Consider the following 20,718-nt stretch of genomic DNA (forward strand, 5'->3'; position numbering starts at 1 on the left):
AATAGTGACCCTCCCCCCACAGTGGCTTCAGTAGTAATAGTGTCCCCCAAAGTGGTCTCAGTAGCAATAGTGACCCCCCCCCCCCCACAGTGACCCGAGTAGTAATAGTGACCCCCCCACAGTGGCCCGAGCAGTAATAGTGACCCCCCCCCCCAGTGGTCTCCGTAGTAATAGTGACCCCCACAGTGGTCTCAACAGTAAGGCCTCATGTTCACAGGCATAACTGAATTGCGGAATCCGCAGTTTAATATGCCCATAGACTATCATTAGGAATCCGCAGGTATTTAAATGCTTGTGGTTGCCCCATTTTTCCTGGCGTGCAGTCTGCACGCGGGGAAAAAAAAACAAAACACAGCATGCTCCATTTTTCTATGGATCCAGCAGGGATGGTTTCCTTTGAAGTCAATGGAAGCCATCCGGCCCACAACCCGCCTGCAGCTGACACTGCAGACGTGCCGTGGATCCTCAGGAAAGCTGGAGATTTAAAAAAGGAAAAAAAGCACGGTGCAAGCGTGGCATGCTGTATAGAAGAAAGAAGATCCGGGCGCGACGGAGGAGACCCGCACCGCATCCGGACAGGTGAGTAAATGTATTTTTTACCTCATGTACAGTGGTGAGCAGCCACCGTCGCGCATCCCAGCAGAGAAGGCTCTGCGTGTTCACCACCACTATTCTAGTTCTTAAATGGGTTTGGCAGGATTAAAAGTTATCCTCTATAGGAGATAACTTTCTGATCAATAGAGGTCTGACCCCTGTGATCCTCATCGATGGCCAGAATGAGGGTCCCAAAAGTTCTAGTAGTGGTAGTATTGCTTCATTTATTTAAATGGGATTTCTAGAGATACCAGAGTTCAAGAGCTATCTCTAGCATTTCCACTCAAATGTATGGAACAGCGGTGTGCATGTTTGACTGTCACTCCATTCATGCAAGGGCCTTTGGGATAACTATTCTCGGTATTGGTTGGGGTCCCAGTGGTCCCCACCAACTAGACAGTTATAACCTATCCTTTAACTTCCAGAAGTACAACTATAAAATTAAAATGCAGCATTCTGTACCTCAATGAAATGTATCTGGAAGTTCTGTTGGACTGTGTTCTTATCAATTGCTCCAAGAATAAACAATGCCGCAATGCTTGTGATCTCCCCTTTATCTGTATATGAAAACGTATAACTACCCTAAGGAGGAAAACACAAGAAAGAAAGTAATAAGTCAAATAGCGGTTTGTAAATCAAGCTGAAAAAGAAACAAAACCTTCTAACTAGGAATGTAAGGGTATGTTACACAAAATAATCTGCTGTGTACTCTGGGGCACAGCAGCAGCACAATACCCATTTACCAATACAAATGTATCCATAGTTTCCACCTCTTCCTTTGAAGGGATGGAATCAGCGTTGCAAATCCACAGCATAAACTGAAATACTATGGATGTAAAATCTGCACTGCAGGTGCATTTAAGCTGTGGATTACGTATTTCTGCAGCATGTGGGTGACATTTCTTTAAATCTTATCCAGATTGCTTGTTGTGTAATACGCTGAGGATTATCCATTATTGTTTATCAGGCACAAGTGGCTATGCCTGATACTGTAGCTCAGCCCATTCAAAAATACTGTCAGTCTGGGCTGCAGCACCAAGAACAGCGACAGTAGTGTGAACATCGCGGTGCCTAGGTAAATAACGATTGTAGTGGCCCTGGGCCCACGACCATACATTGAAAACTCCTCATTTGAAAATCCCTTTAAGTATACAGACACCACTTTATATAATAAAAGGACTATAAAAAAGGATTTCCCCATGGGGCTTCATACTTTGTCTTAACTCTTTTACTGTGTAATAGCGCTGAATTGAAGTGGACATAATGAAGAATTTTTGATATTAACAGAAAAAGATTATCTTTCGCAAACACATCTGATATTTATGTGTTATAATTAACAAACAAACTTTAATGACTTTGAAGAAAAGTGTCTGCCAGACACCACTGTAGCTACTTTTTTTTTTTTTTTTACAAACACCTCCTGTCGCTTTGATCCTAGTTTGTGTGTGATACAATATAACTATACAATAAATTAATAAGCTGGCAGAAGATGGATCATTTTTTTAGACTCTGGGTAATACATTTAAGTGGTACTCCAGGTTTGTACGAGAGTTGACCTATCTTCTGGACATTCAGCACCGCTGCACTAACAGCTGGTGTCACTATCAGCTGATTGGTGGTGTTCCAGTGGATCCCAGCCAATCAACTAGGGATAACCTATCAAGAATATAGGTCATCAATTGTAAAAGCCTGAAACTATCCCTTTAACGCCTAATGAAACAGTGTGATAATTTTCAATTCTTTGGTACGCAATATAGTTTTGTGTTTAACCCCCTAGTAACATGACCTATTTGGGAGCTAAGGTTGCAAAGATTTGGGGGGAGTTTTCAGCTCTACTTTTCAAAAGTCATAACTTTATTTTTCTGTAAACATGGCCATATAAGGGCTTGTGTTTTGAGTGATGAGCTGTAGTTTTTATGGGTATCAATTGTTGTTTTTTTTTCAGCATTAAACATGCAGCATAAATGAGATGATACAATCGCAGGTCAGTACAATTACGACAATACCAAAATTATATATTTTTTTGTTTATGTCTTTCCAATTTTGCACAATAAAACCCCCCTTTTTTTTTTTTTTTTTTTAACAATGACTGCATGCAAACTCCCATAATTTTTATTTTTCCATCAGCACTGATCGCCGCATGTAACGGGTTAACAGCGGGGATCAGTGTTCTCACCAATCATCACTGTTGCAGCATGGGGCTAGCTGTTAGTTACAGCCGGTGCCCACTTTGGATTGAGTGGGCTCCGCTTCTGAGCCCGCACCATTCATAGGATGTAAATGTATGTCAATTCACTGGCACTGCTTCTTGGCCAGGATGTACATTTACATCCTGGGGTGGGAAGGGGTGACATAACAGGCAAAAATAATATACTGCTTTATACCCAGATTGGGGTCTGAGAGGGGCAATGCATGACATAGAGTACAGGCCCAGAATGTACATATTGGGCATTTTTACTGTAATAACCAAAATATGTCCCCAAATTAAGGTTCTATTCACAACTAACGGCAGATGTCACCAGAACTCAAAGAGCCATTTTGATTTATAATGGGGTCAGTCATGTTCTGTTTTTATCAGGAAGAATAGTGATGCAGTGAAGTATATATAAAGACATGAACACAGCGTTGGAATGCTGTTATGCTGCAAGCAGCCATTTAAAATACAGTATATAACAGAGTATAACAATAACTCTTCACCTATACCTCGTACATCACATAAGTACTTACCCCAAGAACAACATTGTTACAAACCCCCATAGTGATGTCATAGGAAGGTATATAGTCACTAAGATTGCCACGGAAGACAGCACCATCCACAGATGTTATGGTAATAGCCTGAAGAGTCACATTAATCTGCAATAAAAGTGAAAATATGTTTTGAAGGCATTAACCAAACACCTGATATGAACATTGCAATATGAGGTTTGCTGGACTGCAAAGGTCTTTGAAAAGGAAGTCTACTAACATCAGCGTTGAATATGTAATGACCAGCAGGGACCAGAGAAGTCATTTGCTTTGTGAATATATACGTTGATTGGATCATATTTTCTAAAAGAAGACTTAAACAAATACCAATACAGCCTGAACAGAACAAAAAGTTCTTACCGTATTTTCTGAAGAGGGCACCTATTGTAATAGGAAAAAAATATGAATAAACTAAATGAATTGTGAAGAAAAGGCATGGTATAAGAACTTGAATAAAATTGTAACCATTATGCTTTGCTTCAAGCAATGTAACTTCTTAATTCCCCAACCAAAGTATTAGATCTAATCCAAATATACAATCCTTGCAAAACTACCTGCCTCCTCATTTGTTCACCCCAAGTGCCACATTCTGAATGGGGCATCTCTGACACAACCCCTTTAAAATTGGAAAAACTCTCCTGAAAAAGTGTCATTTTTGCATTTTGAATTTAGATCTCAAATACAGTTGGTGCATACCATGCATTTTAACCACTTAGTGAAGTAACTAATTTTAGCCTATCCCAGGACATTTTTGGCATATCCACAGAATATGCTATAAATGTTTGATAGATGTGGGTTTCACCTCTGGGAGACGCACCTATCTTGAGAGCTAGCCCCCACCCAGTCTCTGCCCGCCCTGTTCTGCTCTCCGTCACATCGAAGCTGCCTGAGGTGGATGGGTTTTGTGGAAATATCCGAGTGTACGGTTTCCGTAAAAGCCATAGAAGCAAATGGAGGTTACCTAAACAGCATCATACACTGAGCTATGCTTTCTTCACATCCCAAGACTTATGAAGCAGTGTAACTCACTCTGCTACATGGTTTACACAACTCCCGTTCACTTCTATGGAAGTTATGAAAACAGCATAGCATATGGTGTTCAGCTGCTTCCGTAAGACCCGGTCAACACTTGAAGCCTGGATGCTGTGGCCAGTAGGAGGAGAGCACTGGAATAAGATGAGGGGCCAATATGGAAGTACCCCCTCTAAAGGATCAGTGCATTTTAGATGCTGTAAAACCAATTATGTGGTTTTTTTAAAATTATTTTTCTTTTACTTCAACAATAAAACATGATGCAAGAGAAGAATAGTTTTATTTTTTCTGCTGAACCACTTCTATGATGCAGTCAGCATTGGCCAGATCATCTAAGGGGTTGTGGAATCAATAAAAGGCCTCAATATTCACAGAGTGATTAGATAAACAAAATATTGTCCTCACACTCCTTTTCTGGAAAAAAAAACAAAAAAAAAACACCCTATATGTGATGGAAAGCGGAACAGATATCATTAACAAAAGTCCATGTTGTAGGGTTGGCGATGGGCTGTTACTGCCAAGAGAAGCCGTTGCCAGTCATATCTTTCTCCTGCAGCAGCCACTTCAGGTATTATTGTAGAATTACGGCATAAAAATCCACAGCAAACAAATATGATGCAAAATCTGCATGGATACAATGTGGATTTGCCATGGATAAGTTGCAGAAATGTTATGTAATGCAAGGCGCAGAATCAGCATTTTTAGGGGAACTCTGCATGCAAGACATGTGGATTCTGCGGTGGATTCGTCTGTGGCTTAGTTTTACGCCAGGTATGAATCCACTCTTACATGCCAGCTAGTCAGATGAATGACCGACCATTTCATAAATCAATAAACTGAGGGCTCACTCACACAGATGCATGTAGCCCACATGTTTTTCATACGCGTAATACGTAGTAAAAACCCAGTGATTTCTATTGGGTCACTCAAATCAGCAGTTTCCTTTACATGCATGAAAAAAGCAGCATGTCCTATTGGTGCGTATAATGCCTGTGTGAATCCTGTGTATACTAGAGCTAGAGGGAGGGCCTCAGTTCATAGATCCACCCCCATAGTGAGCCTTGAGTATACCAGAGCTAGAGGGAGGGCACCAATTCTTAGACCCACCGCCCATAGTAAGCCTTGAGTATACCAGAGCTAGAGGGAGGGCACCAATTCTTAGACCCACCGCCCATAGTAAGCCTTGAGTATACCAGAGCTAGAGGGAGGGCCCCAATTCTTAGACCCACCCCCAGATAGGCCCCTTAGGATAGGCAATCAAGAATCGATCCAGGAAATCCACCGATCAGCTGTTCCATGTTGATGCCTTCCTGTTCTGACCTGTTTTCTAGAAAAAAAGCAGACAGTTCTGCATTGGGAGAGGAGCAGTCTGCTTGGGCAGAAATCAGCTAAGTGCACAACAAGCACACTCCCTCAGCAAATAGCTGATCAGCAGGCACTCGTAGTGGGCCATCAATGGTTTACAACAGGACAATCCCCTTTTACTTTTTTACACTTTTTTTTTCGTCCCCATATGAAACATGACCATGCAATCATCTGATCGCTTGTACAATATACTGCAATACTTCAGTATGGCAGCAAATTGTACATTTAATAACAGCCTATTAAACTTGCCACAGACAGGGCTTAATAGGCCAAAATCAATGCCTTCGAGCCTTCACTAGGCCCCAGGCTGCAAAGCCAACCAAGCGGCACCCCACTGACAAAGGCATTTAAGTACCGTATATACCGGCGTATAAGGCGACGGGGCGTATAAGACGACCACCCAACTGTCACCTTATACGCCGGTATACAGTGGAGAAAAAAAAAAAAATTCATTACTCACCTGCCCCGGCGTTCTGTCGCGCTCCGGCAGGATGTCGCTCGCTCCTCGTCCCCGGCGCAGCATAGCTTTCTGAATGCGGGGCTTGAAATCCCCGCTTCCAGAAAGCTAATACACACGCCGGCAGCCATGACATCATTGAATGGCTGTGATTGGCTAAAGCACACGTGGCTTCAGCCAATCACACTATTCAATGACATCATTGAATGGGTGTGATTGCTAACACGTGCGCCTTCAGCCAATCACAGCCATTCAATGATGTCATTGAATAGTGTGATTGGCTGAAGCCACGTGTGCTTTAGCCAATCACAGCCATTCAATGCTGTCATGGCTGCCGGCGTGTGTATTAGCTTTCTGGAAGCGGGGATTTCAAGCCCCGCATTCAGAAAGCTATGCTGCGCCGGGGACGAGGAGCGAGCGACAGCCTGCCGGAGCGAGCGACAGCCTGCCGGAGCGCGACAGAACGCCGTGGGAGGTGAGTAATAAATTTTTTCTTTTTTACACTTTTTTTTTTTTTGTATTACCGGCGCATAAGACGACCCCCGACTGCAGAGCAGATTTTTCGGGGTTCAAAAGTCGTCTTATACGCCGGTATATACGGTAGTTAGAGGGGTTGTCCCGCGAAAGCAAGTGGGGTTATACACTTCTGTATGGCCATATTAATGCACTTTGTAATGTACATTGTGCATTAATTATGAGCCATACAGAAGTTATTCACTTACCTGTTCCGTTGCTAGCGTCCTCGTCTCCATGGTGCCGTCTAATTTCAGCGTCTAATCGCCCGATTAGACGCGCTTGCGCAGTCCGGTCTTCTCCGTGGTGAATGGGGCCGCTCGTGCCGGAGAGCTGGTCCTCGTAGCTCCGCCCCGTCACGTGTGCCGATTCCAGCCAATCAGGAGGCTGGAATCGGCAATGGACCGCACAGAGCCCACGGTGCACCATGGGAGAAGACCTGCGGTGCATCGTGGGTGAAGATCCTGGCGGCCATCTTGGTAAGGTAAGTAAGAAGTCGCCGCAGCGCGGGGATTCGGGTAAGTACTAAACGTTTGTTTTTTTTTAACCCATGCATTGGGTTTGTCTCGCGCCGAACGGGGGGGGGCCTATTGAATTTAAAAAAAAAAAACGTTTTGGCGCGGGACAACTCCTTTAAATGTCCAGGATCTGAGTTATCTCCATTCCCAACTAATGTGGCTGAGTGTTAGCTGTATTTTACAGCCAGCACCTTCAACAGCTCCATGCAAACCTGACACACATGTGCTGGTAGTTTCTTACAGCTGCCGGGTGTTTCTTACCGATGGCACCCTTCTGCTGATCATAGCTGTTAACCATTTAAATGCCACCAATTCTGACAGCAGCATTTACAAGTCATTCAGTTGCCATGATAGTTAGGAACTTCTGAAAGCCTCCAGGGCTGCTACTGCAGTTTGCCCATCAAGCCATACCTGTGGTGTGGCTTGATAGACTACCTGTTAGATCACGGTATAATACTATGGTATTACATCATACTGCAGGGCTGATCAAACCATCGCAAGTTCATGTTCCCTATGGGGACTAAAAAAAATAAAAAAAAAAAAGTAAAAATCATTTTAAAATAGTTTTATTAAAGAAAAAAATTCATGAAAAAGTAAAAAAAAAACAAAAAAAAAAACACCTTTTCATTTATAATTTAAAAAAACCTAAATAAAGAAAACCAAGAACATATTTGGTATCGCTGCATCCATAAAAGTCTGATCTAGCAAAGTAACGCGTTATTTACCCCGCATGGTTCATCAGAACTGACCAAGAAAAAAATGTAATAGAAAGCAATCAAAAAGTCACATTTACTTCAAAATGGTACCAATAGAAACTACTTGACATCCCACAAAAAGCAAGCTCTAACACAACTATGTTAACAGAAAAATAAAAAAAAGTTATGGCGGTCAGAAGATTTTATTTTTTTTTCCAAAAACATTCTATTTTTTAAAAGTAGTACAGCAATTAAAAAAAAACAAAAAAACCCACCACTATATAAAATTGGTGTAGTTGTAATCGTACAGAGCCATAGAATGAAGTTATTGTCATTTTTGCTGCAGTGTGTACACCGTAAAAAAAAAATAATAATTTTACAGCACTTTTTCAGTACATTATGTGGTACATTACATTGTGCTCTTGAAAAATACAACTCGTCCTGCAAACAACAAGCCGTCAGATAAATAAAAAATAAGGGCAGTGTCCTTAAGGGGTTAAACAGTCACCTTAACGAATATGCAAGATTTATCACCGTTAACCATATATACAATGTTGGTCTACAGACTTATTTACATGAGTGATTTTCATGCCCGTGGACTGTCCGTATTTCTAACTGACTGCACACAGACAGCACACTGACCCATTACAATCAATCGAGCTATACACATGAGAGTATCACCGAGGCAAATAAGTTCCCGTATGTTAAATATTTATCACTGTAGGGAGCCACTAATAGGATAAAACGTAACTTTTATTTCAAATATACGTGACAAACAAAACAAAAATAATGATAAAAAACACAACAATATAAGTTGTGTGTATATGCGTGATACTGTATTTGGTGATATTATGCTCACACCAAGGAGGAAAACCGTATAATTGACTCTGTATAACTTATAAATCAGAATGACACGATGTCATGTAATATAGTATATATATTATTGATAATAAATATATAACTATTATGTCAATTCTTATAGATGTTATATCAGTAAACAGAGTAAGGTCCTAATTTTCTGAATGTACACCCAAGGAGCCATGCGTTGTATTGAGTCTTATACGCATAGTTCTCACAAGTCAATATGCACGTTCGTTCTTATAATTAATTTCTCCCTTTTTAACCACGATGGAAGGTATAGGTAATAAAGGTTATGAGAAAAGCTCTCCACTTTGTTGATAGAGCAGAAGTAACGGCCAATATTTATATCGATGCGTGTTTGATGCATCAATTTATCATCAGCACTGAGTATTCATGATGATGAGTAATGCACCTGTTTTTATAAAGATTCTTTCCTCTGATATGTAAATAGAGGTTATGTAGAATTCTTAGGTCAGTGACGCATCTCAATGAATACGTTAATTATTGCATTGTGTGCATATTAATTACCTTGGGTTAAATGTGCTTATTAATAATATTATATAAAGCATCTATTTGTATGCAGAAAAACGAAAGACATGTATTAGTGGTAGACAAATGTTGTGAAAGTCGTCTATCACTAAATGAGATGTTTTATAGACATTAGATTCCCCTTTGTGGCAAGGGGAAAATTATGTCTAAACTCCAAACATATACCAGCAGAGTAATTGAATTAAGTAGATGGCTGTTCAATTCTCTGATTACATGAAACGGAGCTCCTTGTAACTGTTAGATCGGTATAGATCTTACATCGATTTTGTCTGTTGATAAATAAGTGCATTCAATTCTCAATCATGCACTTATGAGAAACAAGTCTTCCTATATGCATCACCCAGCTATAGGTTAGATTAGATGTCAATCCCACTGGGTGATAGCTAATGGAGAACTAATCTGCCTAGGTGAATTGTTTAGCTGAAAGCTAAAGACTGATATTAGACACACTAGGAGATAGGAAAGTGTCCAGCAACGCGTTTCTACTGGCTGTCAGACAAATGAGCATAGACATCCACCGTGCTGAATGGTTCTCTGACTGCTCTGCAGTTCTATGTCCATCCTGATGACACTGCTAGTTTATACTAAGCAGTAGAAACGCGTTGCTGGACACTTTCCTATCTCCTAGTGTGTCTAATATCAGTCTTTAGCTTCTAGCTAAACAATTCACCTAGGCAGATTAGTTCTCCATTAGCTATCACCCAGTGGGATTGACATCTAATCTAACCTATAGCTGGGTGATGCATATAGGAAGACTTGTTTCTCATAAGTGCATGATTGAGAATTGAATGCACTTATTTATCAACAGACAAAATCGATGTAAGATCTATACCGATCTAACAGTTACAAGGAGCTCCGTTTCATGTAATCAGAGAATTGAACAGCCATCTACTTAATTCAATTACTCTGCTGGTATATGTTTGGAGTTAGACATAATTTTCCCCTTGCCACAAAGGGGAATCTAATGTCTATAAAACATCTCATTTAGTGATAGACGACTTTCACAACATTTGTCTACCACTAATACATGTCTTTCGTTTTTCTGCATACAAATAGGTGCTTTATATAATATTATTAATAAGCACATTTAACCCAAGGTAATTAATATGCACACAATGCAATAATTAACGTATTCATTGAGATGCGTCACTGACCTAAGAATTCTACATAACCTCTATTTACATATCAGAGGAAAGAATCTTTATAAAAACAGGTGCATTACTCATCATCATGAATACTCAGTGCTGATGATAAATTGATGCATCAAACACGCATCGATATAAATATTGGCCGTTACTTCTGCTCTATCAACAAAGTGAAGAGCTTTTCTCATAACCTTTATTACCTATACCTTCCATCTTGGTTAAAAAGGGAGAAATTAATTATAAGAACGAACGTGCATATTGACTTGTGAGAACTATGCGTATAAGACTCAATACAACGCATGGCTCCTTGGGTGTACATTCAGAAAATTAGGACCTTACTCTGTTTACTGATATAACATCTATAAGAATTGACATAATAGTTATATATTTATTATCAATAATATATATACTATATTACATGACATCGTGTCATTCTGATTTATAAGTTACTAGCGTACCCGTCGCGCGTTGCTGCGAAGACATTGAAGAATTGAATAATCGATTTGGGACCCATTAACTTTTCCTATTTATGACATAATCAATGCTCGTGTCAAATTTTGAGTTTCTATTACATTGGGAAGCGAGAAAATTCGATTCCGCACGTAAAATTTGGACGCTAATTCTTTTGCGCATAAAATTGAATAATCGAGTTGGGACCGATTAGCTTTTCCTATTTATGACATATTCAATGCTCATGCCAAATTTCGAGTTTCTATGACATTGGGAAGCGAGAAAATTCGATTCCGTACGTAAAATTTGGACGCTAATTCTTTTGCGCATAGAATTGAATAATCGAGTTGGGACCCATTAGCGTTTCCTATTTGTGACATATTCAATGCCCGTGCCAAATTTTGAGTTTCTATGACATTGGGAAGCGAGAAAATTAGATTCCGTACGTAAAATTTGGACGCTAATTCTTTTGCGCATAGAATTGAATAATCGAGTTGGGACCCATTAACTTTTCCTATTTATGACATAATCAATGCTCGTGCCAAATTTCAAGTTTCTATGACACCGGAAAGTGAGAAAATTAGATTCCGTACGTAAAATTTGGACGCTAATTCTTTTGCGCATAAAATTGAATAATCGAATTGGGACCCATTAACTTTTCCTATTTATGACATAATCAATGCTCCTGCCAAATTTCACATTTCTATTACATTAAGAAGCGAGAGAATTCGATTCCGTACGTAAAATTTGGACGCTAATTCTTTGGCACATAGAATTGAATAATCGAGTTGGGACCCATTACCTTTGCCTATTTATGACATATTCAATGCCCGTGCCAAATTTCGAGTTTCTATGTGTGAAAATTAGATTCCGTACGTAAAATTTGGATGCTAATTCTTTTGCGCATAGAATTGAATAATGGACTTGGGACCCATTAGCCATAATCAATGCTCCTGCCAAATTTCACATTTCTATTACATTAAGAAGCGAGAGAATTCGATTCCGTGCGTAAAATTTGGACGCTAATTTTTTTGCGCATAGAATTAGTATATGAGGAGGAGGTCGTCTGTTTAATATATTAGTATATGAGCAGGAGGTCTCACAATGCAGCTTTATAGAACATGTTGGGGCATGTTCAAGGGCGTCCGATGTTGATGACATCAGTGATGACATCACAATAGCAGGTGGCTTACTTATTCGATCTACGTGGGGGGGTCGTAGCTTTCGACGACGCTCGCGCGCGCGCCATTTATCGTAGGATAGTTGTACTATGCCTATAATCTTCCCAGGAGTGTACTCAACAACTTCCCAAAGTTTCATGGCGATCGGATGAATGGTGTAGTAGCGCATAAAGGACAAACAGACACGCACGCACACAGACATACATTCATTTTTATATATATAGATACAGAGTCAATTATACGGTTTTCCTCCTTGGTGTGAGCATAATATCACCAAATACAGTATCACGCATATACCGTATATACCGGCGTATAAGGCGACGGGGCGTATAAGTCGACCCCCCAACTTTCAGCTTATACGCCGGTATTACAGTGGAGAAAAAAAAAATCATTACTCACCTCCCCCGGCGTTCTGTCGTGCTCCGGCAGGATGTCGCTCGCTCCTCGTCCCCGGCGCAGCATTGCTTTCTAAATGCGGGGCTTGAAATCCCCGCATCCAGAAAGCTAATACACACGCCGTCAGCCAGTTACATCCATTCAATGACATCATTGAATGGCTGTGATTGGCTAAAACACACATGGCTTCAGCCAATCACACTATTCAATGACATCATTGAATGGGTGTGATTGCTAACACACGTGCGCCTTCAGCCAATCACAGCCATTCAATGATGTCATTGAATAGTGTGATTGGCTGAAGCCACGTGTGTTTTAGCCAATCACGGCCATTCAATGCTGTCATTGAATGGCTGTAACTGGCTGACGGCGTGTGTATTAGCTTTCTGGAAGCGGGGATTTCAAGCCCCGCATTCAGAAAGCAATGCTGCGCCGGGGACGAGGAGCGAGCAACATCCTGCCGGAGCACGACAGAACGCCGGGGGAGGTGAGTAATGATTTTTTTTTTTACACTTTTTTTTTTGTATTACCGGCGCATAAGACGACCCCCGACTTCAGAGCAGATTTTTCGGGGTTCAAAAGTCGTCTTATACGCCGGTATATACGGTACACACAACTTATATTGTTGTGTTTTTTATCATTATTTTTGTTTTGTTTGTCACGTATATTTGAAATAAAAGTTACGTTTTATCCTATTAGTTGCTCCCTACAGTGAGAGCTATACACATGTGTTATTTTGTTGTTACACGGAATGTGGGGGGAAAAAAATTGCAGTATGTCCTATTCTGGTCCAACTTTTTGTACAACAGTCACCCATTCAAGTCAATTGGTGTGCCAAAAAAAAAAAAACACAGAACGCACATGGAGAACATCTGTGTGTGCTCCATTCTGCACAGATCATTGCTAAGCAATTCTAGGACAAAAGTTAGGCCTCCTTTAGTGTTTTTTGTGCATTAGAAAAAAAAAACGGATGACACATATCACACAGGCTTAAAAAAAATGGACACATGCAATGCATACGGATGTTACACAGACGTGCATACGCATTAAAATCTGCTATGTAATATGTCGAATCTTCATAAATAACAGATGACAATAATGATTACTTACAGGCAAAACGTCAATGTTTGTGTAGGTTCCAAGAGTCAGTACAGGAATTGAGCAGTTTTCTATCTGTACAGTTCGACTACAAGTCAAATCTTGACTTTTCAAAAATCCTATTGAACAGACAAGTTAATTCATGAAATCCATATGCAGAGCTTAGTCCAACTGCTGTTCATTTTTATAATAATTTTCAGCCCACAGAGAAATAGTATTTCAGTCCAAAATATGGCTGGTTTAAGAATTAACACAGAATGCTGAATTACTTTAAAAGACAATGAGGAGAGAACCTTTCAGACTGGGTGCTACTTAGTGTATATGTCCGACTCCATTTGTAGTCACAGAGCATCTAAAATACTAGCGAAACAAAGGAAAAAAAAAAAAAGAAGAAGAATCTTACCTACTGGGTTACTGTCTGTGCACTCACTCGTACCGAGAGGAGAAGGGAGTTTTAAGTAAGAGTCTCGAGTCAGAATGGGAGAACCATACTACGAAAAAAAAATACATGTGATTAAAATAGATTTAGACATATATTTTAGAACAGTATAAACTATATATATATATATATATATATATATATATATATATATACACACACACACACACACACACACACACACATACATATATACACACACACACACACACACCCACACCCACACACACACACGCACACACAGATTAGCCAATAAAACCACTGAGAGGTGCAGAGAATAACTTTGATTACTTTGTAACATGGTGCTGGAGGAGAATGGTATGGATACCTTGGACTGCCATGACAACAAACAAGATCGTGTTAGATCATGTCAAACTGAAAATATCACTAGAGGGCAAATCATCAAACAGCGGCTCTCTGTTTTTGGGCACGTGATGCGCGCTAACTCACTGGAAACAGTACTGATGCTTGGCAAGGTCAGTGGAAAGAGAAAATCAGGACGACAAAGAACAAAATGGCTAGATACAATCAAGCCCAGCACAAACCTGTCAATCACGGAATTGAAAGAAGTGGTGAAAGACAGGAACGCGTGCAGAACATTGCTCCATAGAGTGACTGAAGCACCTGAATGGATAATCATCATCACTTTGTTACAGTGCCACCTGTCAAGTGGTGAGAAATATTAGGCAGAGGTAAACAGTCAATTCTGAAGTTGATGTGTTGGAAGCAAAAAAAAAACAAAACACAACACGTTGTCGTAAGGATCTGAGTGAGTTTGAGGAGGACCAAATTGTGATGGTTAGACAGCTTGGTCAGAACATCTAAATGGCAAATCTTGTGGGGTGTTCTCAGTGCAGTGGTTAGTATTCACCAGTATTCAAGTCGCCCATAGGCAATCGTGCACCCGCAGCTGAATTTAAGCATGCGGATTTGATTTGTGGACCTTGTGGTCTGGAAAACAATTTGCAGCATGCTCCATTTAGCTGCGGGTCCCGCATGGACAGCTTTCATTGAAGTCAATGGAAGTCGTCCTATCTGTGGCCCGCCCGCAGCTGACACTGCAGACGGTCCGCGGATCCCGCGGGAAAGCATGAGACTTGGGAGAAAAAAAAACTTCACTGCGCATGTGTGGCAGTGCGCTCACCCACATCCGCAGTGGAGAAGATGGAAGGCCGCACAGCCACGCAGAGGTAAGTAATGTCCTCTTGCTGCGGGCAGGGTGGGGTTCCACTGCGTGGACATGAGGCCTTTATCTATCTAAAATGTTCAGATGGATTGTAAGGATGCTTTTTAATGTTACAACTGGGTAATTTGGAGACTGGCTGACAAGACAGATGCTGTTTCCCTTCCATAGGGTCTCTTTAATAGATATTACTTTTATTTGCTCAGTAAAGGAAGGAATCTAAGCAATGGGGATTATTTATTAAACATAACAATATATACAAGATTAAGTGTTTGTTTCATCTGAAAGCCTTCTAGTATGGGAAACAGATTTTGCTTGCTTTGTAAAGATAAACAGGATTTTGGTAGAACTCATCTTCTGCCCATCACAAACACACAAAATAAAGCCAGTCTTGGGAAGGGCTGGGCCATGTGCTAATGTGATGCACCTGTATTTATATTTACATAAAAAGAGGAACTAAACCTCCGTCTGCGGTATGTGAGCCACGACAAATAGCCAAATTACCAAGAGTAAGAATAGATCTGTAACACACAACAAGTGAAGCACAATGTTCAGCTTCACTGCCGTTTATTGTGTTTGGCTCATCATACAAACTTTTGCACTGAAATGACTTTAATGACATCACTATTTTGTGTTTACTGGATGTCCTTTACATCAGGGACGGCCATAACAACAGAACCTCTTCTCTCCACTGCAGAATACAGGAGCAGTAAATCATATCTGCATGACACTGGTGTGGGAAACAGGTCTCCCCAGTTAGCTGAAGGTCTGTCTTTCGTAAAGAGAATAGTGTTATTTACATTTCTAAGGCTGGGTTCACACAGGGCGGATTTGCTGCGGTTTGCCGTTGCATATCCGCACTGCGGCAAAACCGCTGCGTTTGCAGTGCAATGCAGCACAAATGAGTTTTGCCAAAAAGCTGTTCTCACAGGACGGATTTTTTCCGCACAGCCGCAGAAATGCAACTGCGGCGCGGTTTTCAAAGATGCAGCATGTCCATTCTACTGTCTTTTCCGCAGCGTTTTTTTGTCCATAGACCACTATGGACGCAGCTAAATTCGCATCAAAATACGCGGAAAAAAATAAAAAAACGCTTGTGGATTTTTCCGCAGGAAAATCCGCAAGCCAAAACTAACCTTTGAAGCGGTTTTGTCGCAGAAGCAGTTCCTCTGCGGCAAAACCGCAACGGAAAAACTGCGGCAAATCCGCCCTGTGTGAACCCAGCCTAAGTGGGGTGAAATAGTAAAAAATGTAGTTGCACTTTTTTGGAGGAAGGAGGAGTTTGCTTCATCAGCGTTCACAAAGCAGTAAACTGACACATTAACTTTAGGGCTCTTTCACACGGGCGTATTTTTCATCAGTATTTTGTGAGCCAAAACCAGAAGTGGAGAGAAAGTATAATGGAATGATTTGCATTTCTTCTGTATTTTGGACCCACTTCTGGTTTTGGCTCACAAAATACTGATGAAAAATACGCCCGTGTGAAAGAGCCCTTAGTCTGTGGGTCAGTACGATTACGTTGCTAAAAAATTTATACATTTTTCTTAATACTGTACTAAAATATATATACACACACACACACACACACACACATTATATATATACACACAAAACACACTATATATATATATATATATATATATATATATATATATATATATATATATCCATACTTTCTAAAAAGTAAACATTTTGTTCACAATTGGAAAAAAAAAATTCTTGTTGAGGCGGGCTGTTTTTTTGCGGACCAAGATGAATTTCCTATTGATATATTTTTTTCTGTGTTCACCATGTGGGAAAAGTAATGCAATCTTTTAATGGAGCAGACACAGCGATAGCAACTACGATTTTTTTCGGAAATAGGGAAAGAGGGGTGTTCAGTTGTAATCCATTGATGGTCTATCCTTAGGATAGGCAATCAAGAATTGATCAGTGGTGATCCACCACCCAGCAAATCTACAAATCAGCTGTTCTATCAGTTGATGCATTCATGCTCTGACCAGATTTCTGGAACTAGCAGACACTTCCGTTCCCCTGCAGTTGCCTAACCCTGTATTATACCCATTCACGTCAATGGGAACTTTGTATGTAATACCAAGCCTCGCCCCTGCAGTGGGAAAGGAGTGGCATGCTTCGGCAGAAATCAGTGGTGATTGCCCCCCCCCCCTTTCACCCCCATTGCCGCCCCAGTGGTGATAGCGCCCCCCTCCCCCCCCCCCCCCCCATTGCAGCCCCAGTGGTGATAGCAGCCCCCCACCACCCTCCAGTGCCGCCCCAGTGGTGATAGCGCCTCCCATTGCTGGCCCAGTAGCTGAAGCTGGAGGTTTAGCAGTGCGGATTACAATAGGGGTAATTGGGACAGCTGAGGGCCCCCTTGGAGTCTCAGGCCTGGGGCAGTCGCCCTAATCACTCCTAATATAATCCAACCATTGGTCCCTGCTCTACTCAGCCCTGTCGCGGTGTCTGGACAGCCTGTAAATGAAAATACAGGACCTGCAATCGGCATAGCAGTGCGGATCACATGATTGGAGCCAGCTCATGTGAGCAGCGTTGCTACACTGACAGCAGGTCCTGGATTTTCATTTACAGGGCTGAGTAGAGCGGGAAGCTAGACTCTCAATCGGAGCCCCTGGTAATTGCTCGTGGAGCCCCAAGGGCTCTGCGGACCACACTTTGGGAAACCTTGCTCTATACAGCTCATCGAGTTATCGCCATCAGTCACTATTGCTGTATACAGTACACACAGTTATCTCCATCAGTCACACTAAGATGAATGGAGCAGAGATGCACGTGCGTGATTATTATTACATTCACATGGGGATCTTCAATTCACGACAGCTGAGGTACCAGCAGTTAAGGCCCTTTTACACACAATGATTATCGATCAAAATTGTCTCAAAAGCCATCTTTTGATCAATAATCGTTGCGTGTAAATGTGCGCCCATTGTGTACTTTTCATCCATCGCTGACTTAAGGTCAGCGTAAAATCCGTCACCCCTGATAAGAGGGACTGCACGCTGAGTTCTCCATGGACAGCGCTGATAAGATTCTTTAACAGCTGCTGCCCACTGGAGAACAATAGTGATGTATTTAGAGAATAGACCACCCACTGTTCTCTAAATACATCCAAATGAAGCTATTAGCTACTAAAGGGCTGATTAGCCCATTAGTACCTAATGCAAAATGATCGCTCAAAACTGTCAGTTTGACGAATTTTGAACAATCATCTGTGTGTGTAAATGCACCCTTAAGCCCCATTTTACACTGAAAGATGACCGCTCAAAAAACGCTCAAAAGGACAGTTTGAGTGACAGTTTTGAGCGATCATCTTTGCATATTTTTTAAGTAGCTAATTAGCTACTTAAAGAGTTAAATGCAGGTGGAGCGGGACACTGCTGCTAACTCCGAGAACAGCAGCTGATTTGTATATGCAAACAGCTGCTTTGTTCTCTGAGCTTTCAACTGGTACTCAGTTGAGCGGATAGCTCCAAGAACAGCAGCTGTTTTGTATATGCTACTCCAAAAAAAAACAGCAGGAGCACTGACAGCTGCTTTGTTATCGGAGCTTTCAACTGGTATCCTGCTGAGAAGTCCCAGCGGGATACCAGCTAAAAGAATGCCATCAGCGCCACCCGCTGAGAAAATCAGCGCACGGCGCTGATAACAGTCATCAGTGATTTCTAGCTTGCTTGCTAGAAATCAGTGATGAATGAATAATGCACAATGGCAGTGCGTTTAGACAACGATTATCACTCAAAAGATGACTTTTGAGTGAATTTTGAGAGATAATTGTTGTATCTAAATGGGCCTGTAGACACACATCAATAAAGAAAGTTATCCCCTTATCTGCAGATATGGAAGTATTACTATTGGTGGGACAATCTTGCGATCTCAGCCATCTACCAGATTTAAAAGTAAAAGATGGGAAAGAGTTACAACCATGAGCACTGCTAGGGAATTCATATTCAGAATTGTATTTTCCCAAGTGTATTTTCTTTTGTCACTAAAGTTTGTATTAGTTTTTATATTTTATGTGACATAGCTTGAGAGCTTTAAAGGGATGCTCCCTCATCATTCCTAGTACAGAAAATGTGTCTAATATTGACAGACATCACCCACATGCTTTGTGTCAGATGAATGATAGCAATTCAACTTGAGAACATTTGTTCTGGATTTTACATAAAGCTTTGTTCCCACCGATCCTTCAGCGCTTGCACAGCAGAGGATGCAGCTACCATCTTGGAAAGCGAAGGACATTCACTACCAATAGGTACCGGATGGGTCTTCATTGTATGGGCTAAGGTAAGCCTGGAAATGTTACAGCAGTTTTTATGTCACTGTATGGAGTTTCTGAAATGTGAGCAAATAAGACAAGCCCTTTAGGAGCCTTCTGTCAGAGGATCTACCGACATATATTCCTGATGGAGGTTTTGATGTATCCCCATGTATGGCTATATAGTGGGATACGTTGCGAATAGGCTTAGGTTGGTTTTAGATGGGACGACTGTCTGGCGACTGCTGTCACGATTATGGCTCCTGTCCATTCACACAGGAGTGAGTCGTTCAGTGAATGTAGGCGGCACGTGCCCGCTTCTATTCACTGCAAACAGGCAATCCTTCAAAGATGAAGGGTTGCCTGTTTACATCGAGCGAGAAGTCGCTCACTAGTTGGTCCGCTTCAGTGAGCTGAAACTGAACGACTACTAAGCAACTTCTGGCTCAGTACCCGGTCGGATGCAGTCTTCATACTGGCAGACAATCATCCATATTTGCTCATTTGAGCGATTATTCATGCGCCTTGTAACTTCTGTAAGAGCACCCTTAAATCAAACAAAAAGGTATTATATATCATTTATATATCTTTTTACTTCATACCTTTGTATAGAATAGTATAATACGGTATAATGGTTTGAGAGGCCAAAAGGACACTCCTTTACCTTTGTTGCATGAATGTAATACTATGAATATGAGGATTAATATGATGTGAATAGAACCTAAAAGCCCAAATAATATAAATCCCTTTATCACAGAGCATTGCTTGGCACCATTTTAAATTTTTTTACTTGTGTGAGAAGCTTCATTCAGATGTAGGGGAGTGGGGGAGGGGCTGAAAAAGGGAGATAGTCGGAAAATAGCATTCAATCTGTGCTGCACCCAATATGTTAAAGGGGTTGTCCCGCGAAACAAAGTGGGGGTATACACTTCTGTATGGCCATATTAATGCACTTTGTAATGTACATTGTGCATTAATTATGAGCCATATAGAAGTTATTCACTTACCTGTTCCATTGCTGGCATCCCCGTCTCCATGGTGTCGTCTAATCTTCAGCGTCTAATCACCCGATTAGACGCGCTTGCGCAGTCCGGTCTTCTCCCTTCTGAATGGGGCCGCTCGTGCCGGAGAGCGGCTCCTCGTAGCTCCGCCCCGTCACATGTGCCGATTCCAGCCAATCAGGAGGCTGGAATCGGCAATGGACCGCACAGAAGACCTGTGGTC

General features: G+C 41.3%; 1 protein-coding gene across 1 annotated transcript in view; it reads right to left on the bottom strand.

Annotated features, from left to right (window-relative positions):
• TCTN1 (tectonic family member 1) overlaps positions 1-20,718 on the bottom strand; it is a 61,011-nt gene that overhangs the window by 26,464 nt on the left and 13,829 nt on the right. Inside the window, exons 5-9 of the mRNA XM_066603255.1 lie at positions 14,003-14,090; positions 13,612-13,718; positions 3,700-3,720; positions 3,322-3,447; positions 1,057-1,176 (exon numbers count right to left, since the gene is read on the bottom strand). Of these exons, the coding sequence (XP_066459352.1) occupies positions 1,057-1,176; positions 3,322-3,447; positions 3,700-3,720; positions 13,612-13,718; positions 14,003-14,090 (462 nt within the window). The remainder of the gene's footprint in view (positions 1-1,056; positions 1,177-3,321; positions 3,448-3,699; positions 3,721-13,611; positions 13,719-14,002; positions 14,091-20,718) is intronic.

The sequence above is a fragment of the Eleutherodactylus coqui genome, chromosome 5 (genome assembly GCF_035609145.1).
Source record: "Eleutherodactylus coqui strain aEleCoq1 chromosome 5, aEleCoq1.hap1, whole genome shotgun sequence".
Classification (NCBI taxonomy): domain Eukaryota; kingdom Metazoa; phylum Chordata; class Amphibia; order Anura; family Eleutherodactylidae; genus Eleutherodactylus; species Eleutherodactylus coqui.